This window comes from Anguilla rostrata, chromosome 6 (genome assembly GCF_018555375.3).
Source record: "Anguilla rostrata isolate EN2019 chromosome 6, ASM1855537v3, whole genome shotgun sequence".
In the NCBI taxonomy this organism is placed as follows: Eukaryota; Metazoa; Chordata; class Actinopteri; order Anguilliformes; family Anguillidae; genus Anguilla; species Anguilla rostrata.
In genome coordinates, this window is record NC_057938.1 from 38278550 (window position 1) to 38298571 (window position 20022).

General features: G+C 42.6%; 2 protein-coding genes across 6 annotated transcripts; one reads left to right on the forward strand and one right to left on the reverse strand.

Moving 5' to 3' along the window:
* Positions 1-1346: 1346 nt before the first annotated feature.
* LOC135257095 (zinc finger CCCH domain-containing protein 14-like) lies at positions 1347-9226 on the reverse strand. 5 transcript variants are annotated; one of them, XM_064339521.1, is made up of 18 exons: positions 9162-9205; positions 8995-9060; positions 8432-8474; positions 8152-8266; positions 8020-8060; positions 7597-7789; positions 6873-7290; positions 6572-6756; positions 6315-6415; positions 5866-6027; positions 5534-5602; positions 5182-5341; positions 4759-4976; positions 3362-3497; positions 3107-3243; positions 2920-2996; positions 1935-2041; positions 1347-1585 (listed from the first exon to the last, which is right to left on the reverse strand). In XM_064339521.1, the coding sequence occupies exons 2-18, from the start codon at positions 9028-9030 to the stop codon at positions 1582-1584; spliced, it is 2202 nt and encodes a 733-aa protein (XP_064195591.1). In that variant the 5' UTR covers positions 9031-9060; positions 9162-9205; the 3' UTR covers positions 1347-1581. The 5 variants fall into 5 exon arrangements, with proteins under 5 accessions (XP_064195591.1, XP_064195594.1, XP_064195593.1 ...); XM_064339524.1 differs by having other exon boundaries at positions 4759-4973; positions 6873-7287; positions 8995-9226; XM_064339523.1 differs by having other exon boundaries at positions 6873-7287; positions 8995-9225.
* A 1997-nt stretch (positions 9227-11223) lies between these two features.
* On the forward strand, positions 11224-19307 carry LOC135257097 (pinin-like). The gene is made up of 9 exons (XM_064339525.1): positions 11224-11397; positions 14403-14474; positions 14585-14653; positions 15027-15102; positions 15351-15445; positions 15649-15724; positions 16667-16822; positions 16916-17054; positions 17191-19307. The coding sequence occupies exons 1-9, from the start codon at positions 11285-11287 to the stop codon at positions 18471-18473; spliced, it is 2079 nt and encodes a 692-aa protein (XP_064195595.1). The 5' UTR covers positions 11224-11284; the 3' UTR covers positions 18474-19307.
* Positions 19308-20022: the final 715 nt, after the last annotated feature.

Sequence of the window (20022 nt, forward strand, 5' to 3'; positions counted from 1 at the left end):
CATTACACAGTTCCTGCATATTTTCAGCCAAACATTCATGCTGCAAATTCTCGTTCCTCCTCATCCTAAAGGTGCTCTATTGGATAGAGATCTGGGAACTGTGCAGGGCATTGGAGTAAACTGAAATCACTGTCATTTTAGTGGAACCAGCCTGGGATGATGCAAGCTTTGTGACATAGAGCATCTACATGAAGTATCCCTTTGAAAAAGGGTAGACTGTGGTCATAAATGGATGCACACGGTCAGCAACAATACTTGGGTATGATGCGGCATTCAACGGGAGCTCAATTGGTATTAAGAAGCCTAATGTATGTCAAAAAACATGAATACATATGTTCATGTCAAATTCTGACCCTACTGTCTGCATGTCGCTGTAGAATTCGAGATTCGTCAGACCAGGCAACGTTTTTCCAATCTTCATTACTCCAGTTTTGGTGAAAATGTGCCCACTGTAGCCTCATCTTCCTGTGCTTAGCTGGCAGGAATGGAACCCAGCATGGTCTTCAACTTCTATAAGCCCATCCGCTTCGTGTTGTGCGCTCTGAGATGCCCTACTGCACACCATTGTTGTAAATAGCAGTTATTTGAGCATATGGCCCATTTTATGTTAGCTTGAACGAGTCTGCTCATTCCCTCTGACCTCTCAAAACACCATACAAGGTTTTCTGGCCACTCACTGGATGCTTTGGTGCATCTCACCATTTTCTGTAAACTCTTGATCCTTGATTCAAACTTTTAGATTAATTAATAAAATAGTTATAAAACATAAGTGACAAACCATGAAAAACGAATTATTCTTTCTGCTGTATGTTTAAAGGCTACTTCTCACTTTCACTAGTATTGAACGGATATAGTATCGAACAAATGTAAAGTGGACCACTGATTGATGCAACAAACTCTATGAACAGTATTTCTGTGCCACTGGCTAATTGTATGCCATCATTACAACAATAAAGTATTTCAGCATTTTCAGGTATTTTTTGCCTTGAGCCATGCATGAAAGTACATTAAACGTGTCAACACAACTGTAAAACTAAAAAGGGCAATGCTCACTTAGTACAATTATGTTTCAAGTCCAGTAACAGAATGATCTTGGCCAGCCATCTTGACAAATATACTTACTAGGGTTGTTCAGATTCACAAATGCTTCTCATTTACTTTCATTTCCATGTCATGACTTAAGATTGTCTGCTGTGAATCTGTCTAATAGTTCAAAATCAGTATAAGCTTGCCTTTTTAACAAGTGATGTGAATGATAAGTGGGTATAGTGCAATAGGAGCGTTTGTGTTTTGAGAAATGCAACAAGGATTTCAATTTCTGTTTATGAAAAAAGAATCAATACCACTCGGTCTGAAATTGTTTTAATATACGTGCCATTATCATGAATGTACAGCTATTTATAAAAGTTTTATGTTTTTTGTCTATCCTTAAAAAAAAAAAAAAAGTTCACAATTTAAAAGAAATAAAAAAACAACCAAAGTCTCAAAAAACTTAATCAACAAATCAAAGGACTGACAGAATCATGACAACGTTCACAATTTCTTCACAGCTCCGGAAACAATGTCCACATTCCCAGTAGATTAACTATGGGATATAAGGAAAATAGTTAAAAACTAATTTCACAGTAAGAGCTCATTTACAAAAGATTAAATAAATATAATTTTGTAAAAAATGAACAGCTAATTGACAATATACATAAAGCATTCAGGCATAGCAATAAGGTCCCCATTCTGAAGAAGTAAGGAACTTCTGGTGAAGAGCATCTGCCAAATGCCTCAATATGAATACAACTGTGAATGTTAACGTTAAAAATCTTTAAAATTCACAACAAATCGCAATACAATGGAGACATTTTTGGTTTCTCATTTATTTATTTCTTGCGTGAAGGGGAAAATCCCAAGATGACTTGGTCTGAGAGTGAGTGGGTGAGTACCTGTTTTGGGTTTTTGTCCATTTGAGGGCATGTCTGGGAGGCACAGAGTTTGCAGGGTGGTAAAAGGGGCAGCCTGCCCGCTTGCACTGGCCTGCAAACCTACAGGGCTAAGAGACAAAAACTCACATTAAAATGAATGGGTGCACCATGATGCACCAAGAACAACGCATGAATATTTTTAAAAAATAAAAAGATTTCTTTATAAATGGCTTAACAAATGACTAATTAGGCTGGTAACACAAACATAGTATTAGAAAAAGATACATTATGTAAACAAAAGAATCCTCATTAGATTTTTCTTTTTAAAAAAAATAATGAACAGCAGTTGCATGCAATGTTATTACGTAGGCCAATTTAAACTGATTAAGCACCTGGTACAAGTTTAACTTGTGATTTTAGACTTTGACTTTTGAAACAACTGCATTATAAGAGTGACAGTATGCACTTACATTACATAGTTATTTTAAGGATAGCACTATAAAATTGATGTGCGGATGGCAGTAGTAGACCATGGAAATTGGCAGAAAGTCAGGGTGCTTTGCACCCTGCTTTTAGAGCGAATGAAAAGAGGTCATTTGATTGGCTATGTTTGAATTCAGTTGCAGCACACCCACTGATGACATAGTCATCGTAATCCAGCCCAATTTCAACCTGCGCCGCACACTTTGAGCTGTGCGCTCCTCGTCTCTAGTCACAAAAATACCAGCATTCAGTAGCCACAACCAGGGTGCCCACAAGCCATGCCATTAACTGCGCTTATGTGCCCCATGACACTGAATCCTGAATCTGTAAAATAGAGCCCTAGGTCTCCATGTAATGGTTTCTACGACAACTTTGAATGTGGCACCACCCACATGTGGTCCACAAAGCCTCACTTTCACATTAGCAATGTGCCCGCTCCCTGATCCGTCCTCTGCCTATATTGTCACCAGACCAGCTCCTGTCCTAACAGTTTCTGTTTCCCCACAAGGGAAACGCAGCTTACTTTTGGGTGATAAAATGGGCAGTCAACCTTCTTGCAGTCGGGGAAGAAGCGGCACGCACTGCTGGAAGAGGCCGGCGCTGTGGGAAACGAAGGGATGATACATATTCATCACAAAGCCAGACATGGGCAGACCTAAATAAAAAATCACAAAGAATGAATTCTGCACAGAAACTTAAGGGGGCATTACCCTTTTTGGGTGGGGGAGCAGGGCCTCTCCTGCTGACGTGGGTGAAGGGGCAGTCGGCCTTTGTGCACTTGGCATCGTACTTGCAGTTCGGGTGGACAAAAAGGCATTTTTCCCCAAACTTGCAATTAGGGAAGGTCCTGTGAAGATGGAGAGGGAAGAATATACATTCGCTATAGCAGTGCTTCTCAAGCCCAGTCCTGGGGATATATTGGCTGCACATATGAGATGTACACAAAGGTTACAAAACAAACTCACTTGCACTGTGCTGTGGGGTGGTGGTACAGGCACTCATCTCCACTCTTGCACACAGGCCAGAACTTGCAGCGTTCCAGAACCTTCTGCCTCTTCACCGGGACGCCTCCGTCCTCTTCCCCATCGCCTTCCTCCTCATCTACAGGAGAGTGAAGCGATGGTGAAAGGCAAACAACAAAGTGTCCAATGGTTAGCAGAGTGAACGAGAGCCACACAACAAAGATCTAGCAAGCCAAAACCAGTGCCGTCTGTAAACACCAAACACGGCTTCATACCATTCCGCAGGACTCCAGTAAAGAAATTATTCATGCGACTACAGCACTTTCAAGATAATACAGTAAACTGAACTTTTACAGGATTTTTCCCTGTTTTCTGGGGATGACAAAAAAATATGCAAGCAGTACGTTTCCAGCAAAATAATGTATTTGTGTCCCTCTATGGTACAACGCACATGTAAAGTTACCAAACCACTAAAGTAGGCAATATACTCCTGACAAAATGTGAATTTATAGGAAAAGAACCACTGGCAAACTAGTATACTCAATAGCAACTCCATGTTCTGTATTTATTATTATTTATTATTGTCACACGGATTTCTCCAAGCTGCTTTGCTACGTGGAAATTTTGTGCCAGGAATTTGAGCACATTTTGTTCTCTTTAAAATCTCTGCGTGATCAGGTCTTCACCGATGAACATGACAATATCCTTGCACGAGTACAACAGCAACCTTTTGTTTAAAAGTTTGTCTCAAAAGTATTCCAGTCACAACCAAGACAGTGCTGCCAAGGTTGTCTGCATAGGGTACAGAAGACTTCAGGTTGTGGTGTCCTAACCGATAGGTTCTCCATGATAGAATAAATAAATTTAGTAAAGTTTGACCTAATTTGTTTGCCAAACTAAGGATAAATCATTTGAACAGAACAGTAGCCAAATAAAAGATGGAGAAACTACCTATAGAAAATGGAGAAACTAGCAATACTACGTAGCTAGCTAAGTACCTAGCATTACTAGTTTCCCCAACTTTTATTTGGCTACCTTTCTGTCCAAACTATTTATCCTTAGTTTGGCTAACAAATTAGGTCTTCTATCGTGGCTAACCTATCGGATAAGCGACCACGTTCTACTGTATCTGATCTAGACACTACCTGCTACCACGGGACAGAACAGTGAAGTTGAAAACAAAGTTTAACTTTGCCCCTGGCCAGTCAACCGTGACACAAGCAACCATGTGATATTTGGATAGACTAACTGCAGACAGGGGGAGGGCTGCAAACTGTTGGGCTGTTTGCAAACTGCTTGAAAACAGTTTGCCTATACTGGCTAGTTAAGGTAGGCCCTGCCGCTTCTACCCATTAATATCAAAATGTAACTAGCAATAGTATACAAATGTGTAGTCCTACCGTCAGAGTACTGGAGTTCCTTCTGTAGTCTCTGGTGTACGCTGGGCATTGGTTTTCTCTCCAGGTAGCTGGCTGGGACGGAACACTTGACCGTTTTGGCACTGTCCTCGACATCTGGGTCTCCCTCGCCCAGGTTCCCCAGGGGGCTGGGCACCCCATCCAGGGTCACAATAAACTTAGGGCTGGCGCTGCCCAGGGTCTCTACCCCATCCCGACTGCTGACATATAAAATAACACAATGCAGTACACTGCAGTATCACTTTATCCCTTTTGGGGTGATTTCATTTAGGTTTTGGGAGATGGAGACACTAGTCAAACTAAGAAACCATCAATCGTTCAGTTGCTCTATCTTAGGTGGGGCAAAATGTTGTTACCATCACTACATAGAGGATAGCAGAATTCTGATTTATAGGGTGCACTTACCCTGCCTGTACTGTGCGGGCTGCTGTGGGCGGAGCTTCTTCCCGGATCAGTCCGCCCAATCGCCCGCGGACAGATCCCGCCTCCTCCACCTCTAGCCTCCTCATGATGAAGGAGCGTGTGTCGCTAGGGTTCAGTCCCCCCACATCCCCTACCATAAGAACTGCAGAGAGACACCCCATTACCCATCTGCACACAGTACAGGCCACACAGTCCATACAAAAAGGCAACCTTGTTAATAATGAAAAAGGGCTTCACAGCAGTTATCAACCTAATGGCAAGGACTTTGCTGTTCCTATCAGAGCCAACAGGCCCATCACAGGTTTCTAGACTGCAGTCAATTTCTCATGGTCACCTTGTTGTCCTCTCACTCTGTCTTCTGGTAGGTCCAACTGAAGCCGGGATCCCAAGCCTCTGCTCTGAACTGAGGACAAGCACAAGAACCACTCAGAAGGAAATAATACTAGGTGCCATGGATTCATATGTTTTTCAACTGGTTCAATTTTGTAATGTCTTTTTGAATAATCGTAAGAGTCCTCAGGAAGCACCAGGGGCCTCAAGTAAGCAGGCTGTCTCCAAGACGGGGACAACCCCAGGAGGACCCCAACAATTATAATACCCATGAAAGTCTTTGTAATGAACTGGGGTGCCACCAATCAGAACTGTGATGAGTGCCGTGCGACTGACCTGTCTGCCTGGTTGGCTGTGGCCCTGCAGGGGTGTGGACGTGAGGGTGTCCAGCGGGGGTCATGGTATGGACGTGCTCCTGGACCAGCTGGATGGCTGCGATCTCCTCCTCGCCGGCTGAGCGTGTGCGAGGGGCCACGGGGACTGTCTGCTTCTGAGGCACTGGGGGGGGGGGGGGTCAAAGCAGCGGGACAGGGATCAACATAAAATGAACACACTGGGGCCATGTGCACGTCCTCATATCAACAGACAACAGCCTCTTTGTCTCTAGAGACGTACAAACAGCCTTTATATAAACAAGCCAACATGCACTGATAATCAAAGCATACATTTACAAAAATGCTTTAGTTTTTTGTGACGCCTAAAGACAGCTGTGTTTCTTATTTTCCAACCAAGTCATGAATGGAACTCCCACTAGAAATCGGCTCCCATGTGCATGTGTTTGGTACCTGTTGTATAGCTTGTCGTCTTGGAGATGGACTCTTGCGCCTCAGAGATGGCCTTTAATATCAGGTTCTTGTTTGCCTGTTTTGCAGGGGGCAAGGAGGGTCTGAAAGAAAACAAAGACAAACATCGAGGCTTACACATCATTTCTGTAGACACTACACATGTACGGCTGAAGGAAAGCAAGAGAAAAATCACTTTATTATCGATAGCATTTTCTATGGTAGGGAGACCTGCTGTTGGGTATAGCGGGCATTCAAACCTGCGCTCCGGTTTTGACGGTAGGGAGACCCTGGAGAGAACCCCGCTTCTTGCCGAGTAGCCTTCGTCCTCTTCTTCCTCCTCCTCCTCTTCAAACTCATCGCTGTCCCGCCCCTCGTCACTGCCACGGTTGACTCGGACTATGGAGCTGGCCACTGGGGCTTTGCGTTTACGGGACCCCTCCTCCTATAGAAACGCAGGTAAAGCGTAAGCCAACGGCAGTCTTTCTAACATCGAAGATTGCCATTGGACGGATTGCTGATTAATGGTAAATAAAGCCAAGTTGCAGGCTGCGGTTTCACCTCTCTGGAAGCTCTGTCCATGCTGCCTCTGGACCCCTGGCTATCCTGAGCGTAGCCGTGCTGTCCCCTGCTGTAGGCACCAGTGGACCGGCTCTGCCCTTGGGTGACCTCGGAAGACCTGTAGCTGTACAGACCCTCGGAGGCTTGGCCAGGGCCCCGCGAGGGGCCGCTGGACTGCCGGCCACCCTGCGGGGGCCTGTAGAGTGCTGCCGAGGGCCGGCTGGAGCTATATGTGATGGAGACCCTGGCCTTGCCACGGGCTCCGCCTGAGGGCGGGCCCTCCTCAATCAGGTCCTCGCCGATGAAGTCGTCGTCCAGCTCGGGCTTGATGTCGATGATGGCCTCGGCAGACGCAGGTTCCATCAGGGGCTTTACTGCGGACGTCAGTCTGGGGACGTTCCTCTCTTTAGAGTCCCTGCTAAAATAAGACAGGCACAGTCATACAATGCGACGTTAAGCAACATTAAACACAAAGGCAGCAGTGTAGCAAGGTCCTCAACCCAGTTTGCTTCAGTACATATCCAGCTGTATTAACAATGGATGTAAAAAGAATGGAGAGGTGCTTACTCTGGATAAGAGCATCTACTAAATGCATAAAATGTGGGTCACCTCCTTCTGCATGCAAACCACAATGCCTCAAGGTATCCTTTAAATACAACACCCCAAAGTAGTACAGCTTTGGTTTGTTATCATTTTTCGCTACCAAATAGGAAAAAAAACAAACCTTCCTGAAGAACTGTGGTGGTCGTGGGCAGAGCTGGTGGAGACACGGGCCTCTGTCCTGTCAGATCGTGAGCTAGACACAGTCAGGCCGCGTAGGTCGTCCCTCCTCCTGTCCTCCACACCCAGGGCACGACCCTTCCCTGCCTCAGCGTTGGAATGAGTGTACAGCTGCTGTGGCCTTAAGGAAGCAGGCTCTAAACACACATCATAGTACCATAGGATTACACTCTTGACCAGGTGAAATGGCACTAGACCCATTTAATTAAAAGATGGAGTTCAATCACATTTGTTTCATTTAAAGAAAGAATAAAAGCTATAATATAGTTACATACACATAATTTTCAGCTATAACAATTTCTGCTCTTTGTAAAAAAACTGTTGCGCCAACATTTAGTCGCTGAACATACTTTAGGAAGAAACTTACCAACAGCAACTGATCTCAGTTTCTCCAGAACGCCATGCAACCTGTAATGAAATAACATTGAACTAGGTGCCCTTGGTGAGTCAGTCACATGGGGATAAACTAAACATACTCTCATGCAACAGACATACGTACCAAATAGTGAATTTGATAGTGTTGTTGCCAAGAAAGAGTGAAAGATCATCTGCCATTTGCTGTGCATTCTTCTTATTTGCCACCATAACCATGATGTAATCCGGCAATTCTTCGTCTTCACCGGTAACAAAGTCACAAAGTTGTTAGCTAACGTGAGACATCCAGGCTCAAAATGCAGTGTATAGCAGTTTATCTCAGGCAGCACCACTGGGAGCTACAGTTCTAGCTGAATTATGATTAGCTAAATTAGGAGTTTAGTTTAAACCAATTTCCAACTCACCCACGTATGCACCAAGTTCTTGCAGTTTACCCTTAATTGCAGCCTGAAAGATTAAACATAATGACAGTAACGTTATATTTTTAAGACGGTAAACACGCCGGTCAAGCTAATATGTCTCACTGCCCAACGGAATAACTTGAGCAATATAACTTTCATCCTTTTCTGACAATAATAAAATAAAGCCAGACAGCTACGTTGATATTGTAAATTAGTCTAGCGAAGTAGCTAATATGTAAGCCACGTTCCTTTCCCCAGCCAATATGTTCAGAATGAACCTCAGTATTCGCTATCTTCGCGTTATATCAGTTAGCGCTAGATGGATTGTTAATACCGGTAAATTACACCCCTATTGAACTGCTAAAATCAGTACCACTGCATAAGCTGCTAGCTAGCAACAATTTTATTCTCTTACCAAATTGTTTCGCAAGGTAACTAAGAACTAACGTTAATGTTAGATAGTCATTCAAACTTGCATAAATACACTTAGGCCCTACTGGTTTGCATCGTAGCTAGCTAATCTTTACTTGCAACAACTATCTTGCTGATGGAACGAAATTCCTTACCCGTATTTTCTTACTTATCTCCGTCCCAATCTCCATCCTGGCCCCGTTTTTTCAAGTAATATACAGCTACAAATAAAGCACAAATTACTATCTATTTTAGTAGACTAAACTATCTAATCAAAAAACCGGCCTCTTGTCATTGTAGCTAAACCTAGCTGCATACGTACCACAGAATTGTAGTTCTGTGAATCAGGACATAGCGTAGAGTTGCTAGCTAGAAAAATTGCATTCTGGGAATGCACTCCGAACGAAGATAGTTCTCCTTGTTGGTGCTATTTTCCTATAACGTGGACGCGTATTACTGACCTCCACTGGTTAAAGCAACAATATCAGTTTGCGCCTTGGTTCATATCACTAAACCCGGGAGTATAGACCAGTTGCATATCAAAACTGTAGAACTTCTCTTTCAATGAGTTGGTTCTCACTTCGACCAATGATAAAAAAATAAAAAAATAAAAAAACAGAAATGCCTAAATTTGATAGATCTCGATACCCTCTCAGCACTGTCTGAAGTATATTCCAAACTGTTTTTGGCCTGCCACACAGACCATCAGGATGTTTTATTTTTAATTTTTATTATTTTATTTTTACAAAATACAGACACATAAGACCTATGAGGTGTAATGATTAGTTTTTATTTAATGCTGAACTTTATTTCCAGTTATGTGTTTCTAAAATTAGCAATTGCTTTATTTTATTTGAATACCTCAACTGTGTGTTCAACTGACACACACAATCAACGCAAACATGTGCTGATGAGGTAAGTATAATTTATCCATGGCAAAACCAAATGATATAAAAATACCCTTAAATAAATAAAAGCTGAGAATGTGCATTTTATCCACATGTGAATTGTTGGATTACAAATTTAAAATTGTGGAGTACAGAGCCAAATAAAAAAATGTCTTTTTTATTTTAGAAAAATATGCAGCGTTGCTTAATTGTATAATGCAGTACACTGTATGGAAGCATCTGCATTTATTATGTTTGTCCAGATTTTTCATTTCAGGTTTTTACTTTCATTTTTCACCCGTCTTCCTTTCATTTGTCACAAACAATTGAAAGGAAAAACCTGAACAGAAAAATCTGGACAAACAAAACAAATGCAGATGCCTCCATACAGGTGTACTGCATGATACAATTAAGCAATGCTGCATGATACCAAAGGCAATTAAGCCGGCCCAGTTGACCTTGATTTTGGATCAAAATGGCATGAGGAAAAAATTTATGTGACTTTCAAAGAGGGTTCATTATTGGAGCATGGATGGCAGGAGCTTCAGTCACAAAGACTGCTCAACTGGTTAGTGTTCAGTGACTAAAGTGACATCTGCATTTAGATCTTATGGGAAAGACATCAGAAAAAAGGGTTGGAAATTGTGGTCAAAAGTGTACATTCGATGACCGTGATGCTCTTGCATTAGTAAGATATGTAAGGAAAAACAGAAGAGCTCTTCCTCAGGTGACTGAGAATGTAATGCAGGACATGATCAGACTGTATTTGCAAGAACAGTCCATCAATAACTACACAGGGAGGGATATTATAGTACAGTTGCAGTGCATAAACCCCTTTTTACAAAGACAAATGCACATGTGAGAGTTTAGTAGCGCAAAACCATATGCACTGGTTGACAGAGATGTGGAAAAGTGATATGGTCAGATGAGTCATCCTTCACCATATCCTTCACAAGTGTGTGTGCCTGTGTGGTGTACACCAAGAGAATGGTACAGACCTGAATGGGTGATCCCTACAGTGAGGGGCTCTGTTATGCTGTGGGCGGCCTTTTCCTGGCATGGTTTGGGTCCACTTGTCCCCTTAGATGGAAAGGTCACTGCAAATCAATACAAAGTTATTCTGAGTGATCACCTTTATCCTATGATGAAACATTTATATCCTGATGGGAGTGGTCTTTTCCAGGCCAGTTTTGGGACAACTAGCCATGCTTTCAATAGATCTGCGTGATCAAGTTGGTAAAAAGTGACATGAAGACATTTCAAATTTTAAAGAAAATATACAAACATCCACTTTGGTTCACAGCTGCGTAAGACAATGGTAGTAATGCATGGGACCATGATTTTGCTGTAGGTTTTAGGACAGCTCATTGCAGAGCAGACCAAACTTTATCTTGGTGTACTCTTCCTTATAGCCAAATAATATTAAATTCTGATTGGCTTATATTCGCGGCTTATAGATCGGGGCCAATCAGAGCCTGTGCATAAAACAGCAACACTAGTGTTTTCACCCGGAGGTGCTTTACGGCTATGTGAACGACTCCTTAAGGAAGGTACTAAAATGGCGGTGGTCGTGAGGTCTCTACAGGATCAGCTGGAAAAGGCAAAGGAAAGCTTGAAAAATGTGGATGAAAACATTCGGAAATTAACAGGAAGGGATCCCAATGAGCTTAGGTAAATGTAAAGCTAATACGTACTAGGTTTATGTTGCCAGCTTTCTGTAAACTGACCGACGAGCAACCTAATGACACGCCGCGTTTGCTTGCTTGCTTGCTAGCTAGCTAGTGTTCATGGTGTGGTCATTTGACGTGAAGCAACGTTATGATAGCTAGTTAAACCTCTGGCTACACGTCTAATATGCTAGCTAATGTTTTCAAGATAGTTTGTTTGTATGGCAGTTTGTTAGCTAATTCGCTAACGTTTGTATCACGGCAGATAGACTATGCACGGTAGCTTTACAGTAAGGTTTAAACGGGCCTAGTGATGTCTGCAACATGCACATGTCGATTTTTTAGTTGGTTAGCTATGTATTCTTTTCATGCAGCAAGTCCTGGTATCTTGCTAGAAATCATGTGCATTAATATTGCAACTGAATCTTAGGTATAACGTTATCATGACTTCACCTGTATGAGTCGTTTTCTAGCTCCATAAATGATAAAGTCGCGAGTTATCTCCACTGTTTTGTTGAACGGTAAGTTAGTCGGTGGACAGTGTGATCAGATTTGATCTTCAGCAAAAGCTAATGCATACTTCCGGAGGGCTTTAGACTCTCTGTTAAGAAACATGGGAAATAGACTTGGGTGAAGTGAATGTAAAAATGTAATTTTATGCTGAATTGTCTATTTAATACTAAGAATTTCCTTGTTATGCACTCATTTAATATATATTGAAACGTCATGGCAACATGACCTTTTGACATCTGTAAATGGGTAACATGATATTGGTGAGACAATTTGTTTTTCCTGATTACAGTACTGCAGAATGACAGAGACCATAATGAATGAATAGTATGTAAAGATGTGGTGCCCTATGAAATGAAATTACTCTAACCCCTTAAAACCCAGTGCTTTTATTAGAATCCCCCATGTCTTAAGTAAATCCCATTATTTCCAATACTGTATACATTACAGAATTTGTTCAGAGCTTTAAATAAAGAGCACATTAGAGCCAAAATGATCAAATCCCCTGATCCATACAAGAGTCTCACTCAGTAAACATACAGGGCATATTTATTCAGAAAAACAAAAATCATTTTGTATTTTCTTTATTCTGTTGTGATTACTTGTACTTCTGATGCTGGATTGAAACAGATTTCTTTTTCAAATTTTACCCCAGGATGTATACAATACTAGGACAAAAGTTTAGAGTGGATTGAATAAAGCAGTAAAATTTGACGTGTTTTCACAAAAGTGAGCCCAAGTGTCCCGGAAACCTCTCCGGAAGCACCGGATTAGCCTTTTAACTGGCCGTTGTGACCTCCTTTTTTGGAATATTCTGCATATCTTTTTCCCGCCGGCCATATTCCACTTCCATAAGCAAATTCTATTGAGGGTGGTACCCGCTGGAATCCCACAAAACAAATAGGCTAATATTTATTCACCCATTCTCTCTTTTTGGTTAAGCCCTGTCAAAAGGTGTCCTTTTGGAGAGCTTCAGGGTATAAAACATTGCTGGTGGGCACTTATCACGCTTTAAATTCCCTTAGAAACATTCAGACCACTTGGTTTTACATAACTGTATGCTCTGACCTGCACTTCAGTGTCGGGCTGCTATAAAGCATACTCCAAATGACATGCATACTCTTTTAAAATGAATTGCCGGTGAACACGTCCTCGAACACCGTTGTTAGTATACTCAAAACAGACTCTCTGTACTTTGTTTTTTGTCGCTTCAAGCTGCTTACTTCCTAGCATTGCAGCATCAATTTCTACACCCACCGAGACGTAATTTCATAAGTATTATCAAACCATATGTTGTAAGACTATTTTGTTGAAATAAAAAACACAACTGAATCAATTTTAACAGTTGTATTTCTACATTATAGGGAAGGGAAAATGTATCAAGGCATGTTACAGGCACAGTGGGAAAAGTGTTAAAATGTGCAAGACAAAACATAAAATGGAAAAGGTAGTTGAAGAAATACAAAGTGCAGTAATTTTATTTTTAAAAAATTATTTCTTCAGTCAGGGACCATGCACAAATTGGTTACATTTCATGCAGTTGTCATGTAGTCTATTCAGTTTATTCAAAGGGTCATTTTAAGGAAAAAACTGTCAGAAGATATGTCAAAAGTGTCGTCTCCGGAATTCTAAACTTGTATAACTACAACACCCACTATTAGAGTTCAGAAAGTCTTCCTTCCGAAGTGTTAATCTCAAAAATAATGTTATTCCAGTTATTACAGTTTGTGCTGGGGGCATGCGCACACCACTTCATTCAAACTAAAAACACTGCGTCTTTTTTTTTTTTTTAGATTCTTGTACCAAAAGTGTCGTTTCGAACAAAAAGTTTGAGGAAAATTTTAACCATTTACAAAAATATATAATCAAATCATAAGCAATTTACAGTGATAGTGCCCTTTATCACTATCACGGTGTCTTTTATGCAAGCATTTGTCAGCAAACAAAGCTTCGATAAACAAGCACGCGCTAAGTTGCCGCTTGTGTTCTATGCGAAAAGGAAAGTGAAAGAAAGTCAATTTGCAATAGAATAACTATGCAAAAATTTCAGCCAGAAGGTAGCCTAGCTGTTAATTTAATTTCAAAGCTGTGTAAATGAGCTTGAAGAACCTGACAGTGTAAGGTTACTGTAACATATACAGGGTTTCCAAGCAGGGGCTATTCACGATTGGTAGATCATAGAGAGGATCAAATTTTTCAGGTAGTATTAATGCATTGACTTTTCCTAGCAAAAGATTGGATTGATTGCTAATGGCTACAAAGAGTGCTTTGCAAAGGTAGGCTATATGGGTTATAGCGCTCCCCCTTGTTAGATGCTGGTGCCTAATTTCATGGCCATTGGGCTTTAAGAATTTAAAACCGAGTTGAAAATAAGTACTTGCTTAACAATCCAGCAAAAGTAGTTTTAAGTTCATATCATCTGCTATTGAACTACTGTAATTTTGTGTAAATTTAAATAAAATGTTTGTATAGCATAACAAGTTTCCTTTGCTCTCTTAGACCTGGCCAGGCAAGAAGACAAACCATTCCGGGCATTGGTGTAGGTAGAGGCCGAGGGATTAACTTGTTGAGGTATGCCATTTCTAACATTTCATGGACATTTTATGAAATGTTGTGTTTTTGGGCCGTCATGGCTACTATGCAGATGCAGGGTGCTCACGAGTTTCATTTCTCTTTTTAAGGCGTGGGCTCTCCGAAAGTGGAGGGGGACCCCCGGGTAAGCAGAGAGACATTGAAGGGGCCCTCCTGAGGTGAGTCCTTTCCCCTAGTCCTAGTCTTGTTAGACTGATAAATTGAAGGAATGCGATGAAGTGATTTTGGCTGCATTTAGTCTCACTATTGAAGTGATGTCTCTGCAGTTTACCAGTGGTGTGTATGCCATTGTGTTCAGTGGTGTCTTTCACATGGTAACACCTGTTACCTCCTTTCTCTTCCATTACTCCTCCATGAGGGTCCAATCCACTCAGTATCTAATATATCTTATGCAAAACCTTGGGCCTGCCTCACACTTCACTTTCTAATATGGGTAAAGTGTGCTGGCTAGCTTTGGACGTCATAAATGAATGTAGTACACACTTTCGGACTGCTGGAAGCCAAATGTAACTGCAGCACTCATTTTTCCAGGCTGGCCGGAGACCAGAGGGCAAGGAGAGATTCCCGTCATGACAGTGACGCTGACGATGATGACGATGTCAAAAAGGTAAAGGGGTTACCTTGAAGAAGGCCAGCTGATTAGTCACATTCCTGTGGCATTAGAATTGTTTAAAAAAACAGTTTCTGTAGCTTAATTGAATTATTCAGAAGAATGTAGCCTTTCTTCAGACTGGAATGGCGGTTTGATGGCTAGTGCTGACTGTGGCCAGGACCATGCACAATTGGTCCGTGTCACCCATTGCAACTTTAGCTTAAAACTACTGACAGTTAGAGACTAACTGTTTTCCCTTACAGCCAGCTTTGCAGTCATCTGTGGTCGCTACTGCCAAAGAACGAACACGTCGTGACCTCATTCAGGATCAAACCATGGATGAAAAGGGGAAGCAAAGGTAGCGTATGCTTTTGCAATGGACATAGGCCAATGTTTTATTTTTCAGAATAATAAAATCAGAATAGGCTAAAATAGTGTCAGCAGTTCTTATAATTAGTAACTTGATGTGTCTTCCTGATTCTAGGAAGAATAATTTCTGAAACTTCTTGAGAAAAGTAAATGGATTTTCTAATAATTGGGCTAACCGTTTGTCATCTGCAGGAATCGGCGCATGTTTGGCCTGTTGATGGGTACTCTTCAGAAATTTAAACAGGAGTCCACAGTGGCCACAGAGAAGGTATGAAATGATTAAGACCATTGGTTCACATGTGCAGGATGTCTGTTCTGTACAGATAATTTGTAGTAGAAACAGTGGATCCTTTCTGATATATTCCGTGTTCCATTTACCATGCACTTGTGAGACATGTTATTGTTTTTTTTTCTCAGACTTGTAGTATTTAAAATCTGCAATTCCTTCAGAAATTTGGAGATTTTGTACCATATAATAGGGTAGTTTTTTACATGGCAGTAACTCAAAAATGAAATGAGGGTATGTTTCCACTTACCTGGAGTACAGCCTTATCCATCCAGATCTGACTAGTTTTCTAGATATCTGCGTAATGCTTCGGCCTTCAAACATTATCCCACTTATGCAACAGCTTACCTGCAGAAAGCATGATTCCAATCAAATATGCATTTCAATACATATTTGCTTTATTCTGTTCATATTTGATGAAGAAATGTCCTCCATTTAAATATTTTTAAAGCACATAAAGGCTTTGAAATTTACGATTGAGATATCAATGGATGTAATTAATGTTGTTGATGTTTTTGAAACTAAATGGTTTCGTGTATGCTTGTGTCTGAAGCCAGACATTGAATTGAATTTAAAATGGCTTGGAACGCACCTCTACACATTAAGATTGATTGCTGAAATGTGCCTTGCAGACAACAAAAATGAAAGCCATATTGCTTGTTTACAAGCTGGTTTTCTTTTTACAGTTTTTACGATCAGCCTTCATAAGAAGTAAATCCTGGTCATTACCGTTTGTCTGACACTTTGTTGATGTCCGTGCATTCACAACAGTCTCTGTTAGTCATACTGAAGTGCCACACTTGCATTCCTATCCTCTGACTAGTCACTCACACTGTTGGAATGATGCATTTTGGTGGTAGTATTATAATAGATGATAGGCACTCCGAAATGGCAGGATAAGAAGTTGAGAACCCATTCTTGCAGGAAAGAAAGCGTTTGGAGATTGAACAAAAGCTGGAGGTCCAAGCAGAGCAGGAGCGCAAGAAAGTGGAGAGCGAGAGGCGGGAGCTCTTTGAGGAGCGGCGAGCCAAGCAGTCCGAGCTCCGACTTCTGGAACAAAAAGTGGAACTCGCTCAGTTGGTATGCAGCAGCACGCACCTCCATTGTCGCAGTTGCCTTAGTGAAGATTTTGGTTCATTTTAATCAAATTACTTGAAACCTTGTGTTTTGCAGCAAGACGAGTGGAACATGCACAATGTCAAAATCATAAAATACATCCGCACAAAAACCAAGCCACCGATTTTCTACATTCCTGGACGAATGTGCTCTGCCACACAAAAGCTGTTCGAGGAGTCTCAGAAAAAAATGAATGGTAAGCATCCAGGCCCCTCATTACCGTTTGTGTAGGTCAGTTGTATTCAATACTGGTCATATTTTTCATTGAAGGTAATGTCTTGAATCCAGGAATGTTAAGTGACTTGACGTGTGACTCTTTGTCTGGCACACAGTCTTGCTGGAGGAGAGGCGCGCAGAGTTTGCCGAGCAGCTGAACAAGATGGAGGTGCGGCGGCCTCGGCGCCAGTCCATGCGCGACAAAGACCAAGAGGCCAATCGGATGGAAGACCAAGAGGCCAATCGGAGAGAAGACCAAGAGGCCAATTGGAGGGAAGAGCGGAAGACGGAGGGTAAGCCGGCCAGCCTGGAGGCGGAGGTAGACATGCAAAACAAGAACGATGTAGAGATGGAGGAGGCAGGGGAGGAGGTGAGTATAGTGCAGAGCGATGGAGAACAGGAACAAGAGCAGGATGAGGAACCCACTGGGCAGGAGCAGGAGCAGGAGCAGAAGCAGCAGGCGGAGACAAATAAGGAAGATGAGGACGAGGAGGAGAAGGAGGGGCAGGAAAATGAGGACGGGGTTGTAGGGACAGCTGAGGTCAGGGGGGGAGAGGAGCAGGTGGCTGTTGCAGATGTCAGGGGTGCGGAGCAGGGAGATGTAGGCCAGCAGATGGAGGAGTTGGTAGATGAGAGCCCAACTGTAGTAGATATGGAGGTAGGTAATGATAGGAAGGAGGTAGTTGAGATGGAAGGAGAGGCAGAGCCCCCAGTAGACCCACCCCAAGCCTCCATGGAGTCAGACAGCGGGGGGAATGGCCTCGAAGCCCAGACTCCAGCCAAAATGACAGCCCCAGCGGCCCAGATGGTACCAGGGGCGGAGCCTGCCATAGAAATTGCCGCGCCAACAGTCCCTGAGACCCAGCTTCCTCAGCAGGGTGGCGTTGTCGATCAACCCGAGCCAGCTCCGGTGCCCAGGCCAGAGCAGGACTCCCGGCCGCAGCAGCCTGACCCCAAGGTCAAGGCCCCGGGGCCCCAGGGAGACGGCCGGGGGAGAGCCCGCGACAAGAAGAGCCGGAGCAGCTCCAGCTCCTCCTCCGGATCCTCCTCCAGCTCCAGTGGCTCCTCTTCTGGCTCCTCCTCGTCCTCCGGCAGTAGCTCCTCGTCCAGCAGCAGCTCCAGCAGCAGGAGCCGGAGTCATGGCCGGGGCGGGGCTAGCGGCGGGCGGGACCGGGACAGGAAGCACCGGAAGCGACCCTCGGAGAGGGACAGGGAGCGGGGGAAGCGGAGTGGGACGGGCGGAGACGGGGGTCGTAAGCCATCCAAGGGTGGCGGTCACGACGCCAAGGGCTCTAAGGACAAGAGCTCCAAGTCCGACAGGAAGAGGTCCACCTCAGGCCAGCGATCCTCTCGGGGTGACCGGGATCGCAGGTCGGACAGGAAGGACAAGAGACGTTAAAACTAGACCAACGAATTGGACTCCCACCTGCTGCTATTAGGAAGCCAGATCTCCGGTAATGGAAGTGGAGTTCTGTGCAGGGTGGGTAAACTTCATCTAAAGCCCCATTGATTGTTGATTGTTCAAAATACAACGTGCATATGACAGCTTGAGGGCCCCTAATGTGTAGTTTCCTAGGTTTACACCTTTCAACATGGCATTGCTGTGTTCCTGTTACCTTGTTCATAGAATTGGACTAAATAACAATCAAAGGGTAATGCAAAGGACCTTCTGCTGTTCTTGTACGAAACTGGAGGGGAAATGCCCAAAACACTTCACATACGTGAAGGTAAAGGCGTGATGCTGAATTTCAAAGGGGAGAAAAAAAAAAAACTGTACATGCTTAGATTCTGACTTTAAAAAAATATACTACTGCTTTTATGATGAACCATTTGCCAGTTTGGCCAACCTGTAATCGTCACCCAATCCAATGTTTTTGAACTGGAGCCTTTTTTTTGACTATGGGCCATGATTTTTGGTCCAGCCAGCAGTTAAAATTAAATTGTCTTTTTAGAGCTGCACCATTCTTCTTTCCGGATGTACTGGCAGCTTTTAAATTCGTTTAATGTTCCCAGTTTTTTTTTTCCCTCAAATGTGAGAAGAGATTGTAATATCAGTGTAGCGGAACGACATACTTTTGTATTTAATCCATCTTGGATCTGTAAACCTGTACGGACGATCTGGCGGAGGTTCCGGAGGCTCATGGCACGTATTTTGGGAACTTGCCGAACGCATTTGTTTTTGTACAAGTGAATGAAAACATTCCATTTAATAAAAATGAGCATTCGTTCTAAAGCAGCTGGATGGAGTCATTAATTTGCACCATTTTCCTGTTGATGTGCTTTGGTTTAAGGTGTATTATCAGTCTGTTTTCACATCTTAAACATCTCCTGTCAGCAAAAGTAGTGCCATTTTGTAAGTAGTTTCGAATCTGAATAGCTACGCAACTTTGTGGCAGCATATGCTTAATTGACCATTCATTACTGTAGTGCAGTATTTGAAGCTACAGCAGCCGTGATGAACACTTGTGCTCTGTGGAAGGTCTTTTTTCACTGACATTGAGGACTTTGCCTGAAAGCGGGGGGCTATTGAGCAGTCCCTCAAAACATGTAATCTCCATTTCAAAAGTGGATTTGACTTTTGATGTTTGCATACTTTTTTGTTGGTGTGACTTCTAAAAAAATTTTTTATTTTTATTTTATTTTTTTAAGTGGTATGCAGTTTTTGTGGGTGGCTTTCATATTTGCTTGGAATAGCTTTAAATGCAGTGCTTCTCAAACCCAAACAGATGCTAATTATGTAGAGCTGAATTACTGTCATCCCCCCCTCTCTGCCATAGATGTTGTATGTCAGTGAACACTTGTGATTTTTAATGCCTGCAGTATGATGCTTTGAAAGGAGTATTTGTGTTGGGGATGTGCATATGGTTTTTTAAGGGTTGGTGTGGGTCTGGGCTGGGGTCCTGTTTGTCTTTTAGTTTTAAGGTAATGGTATCTGAAATGTATGACTG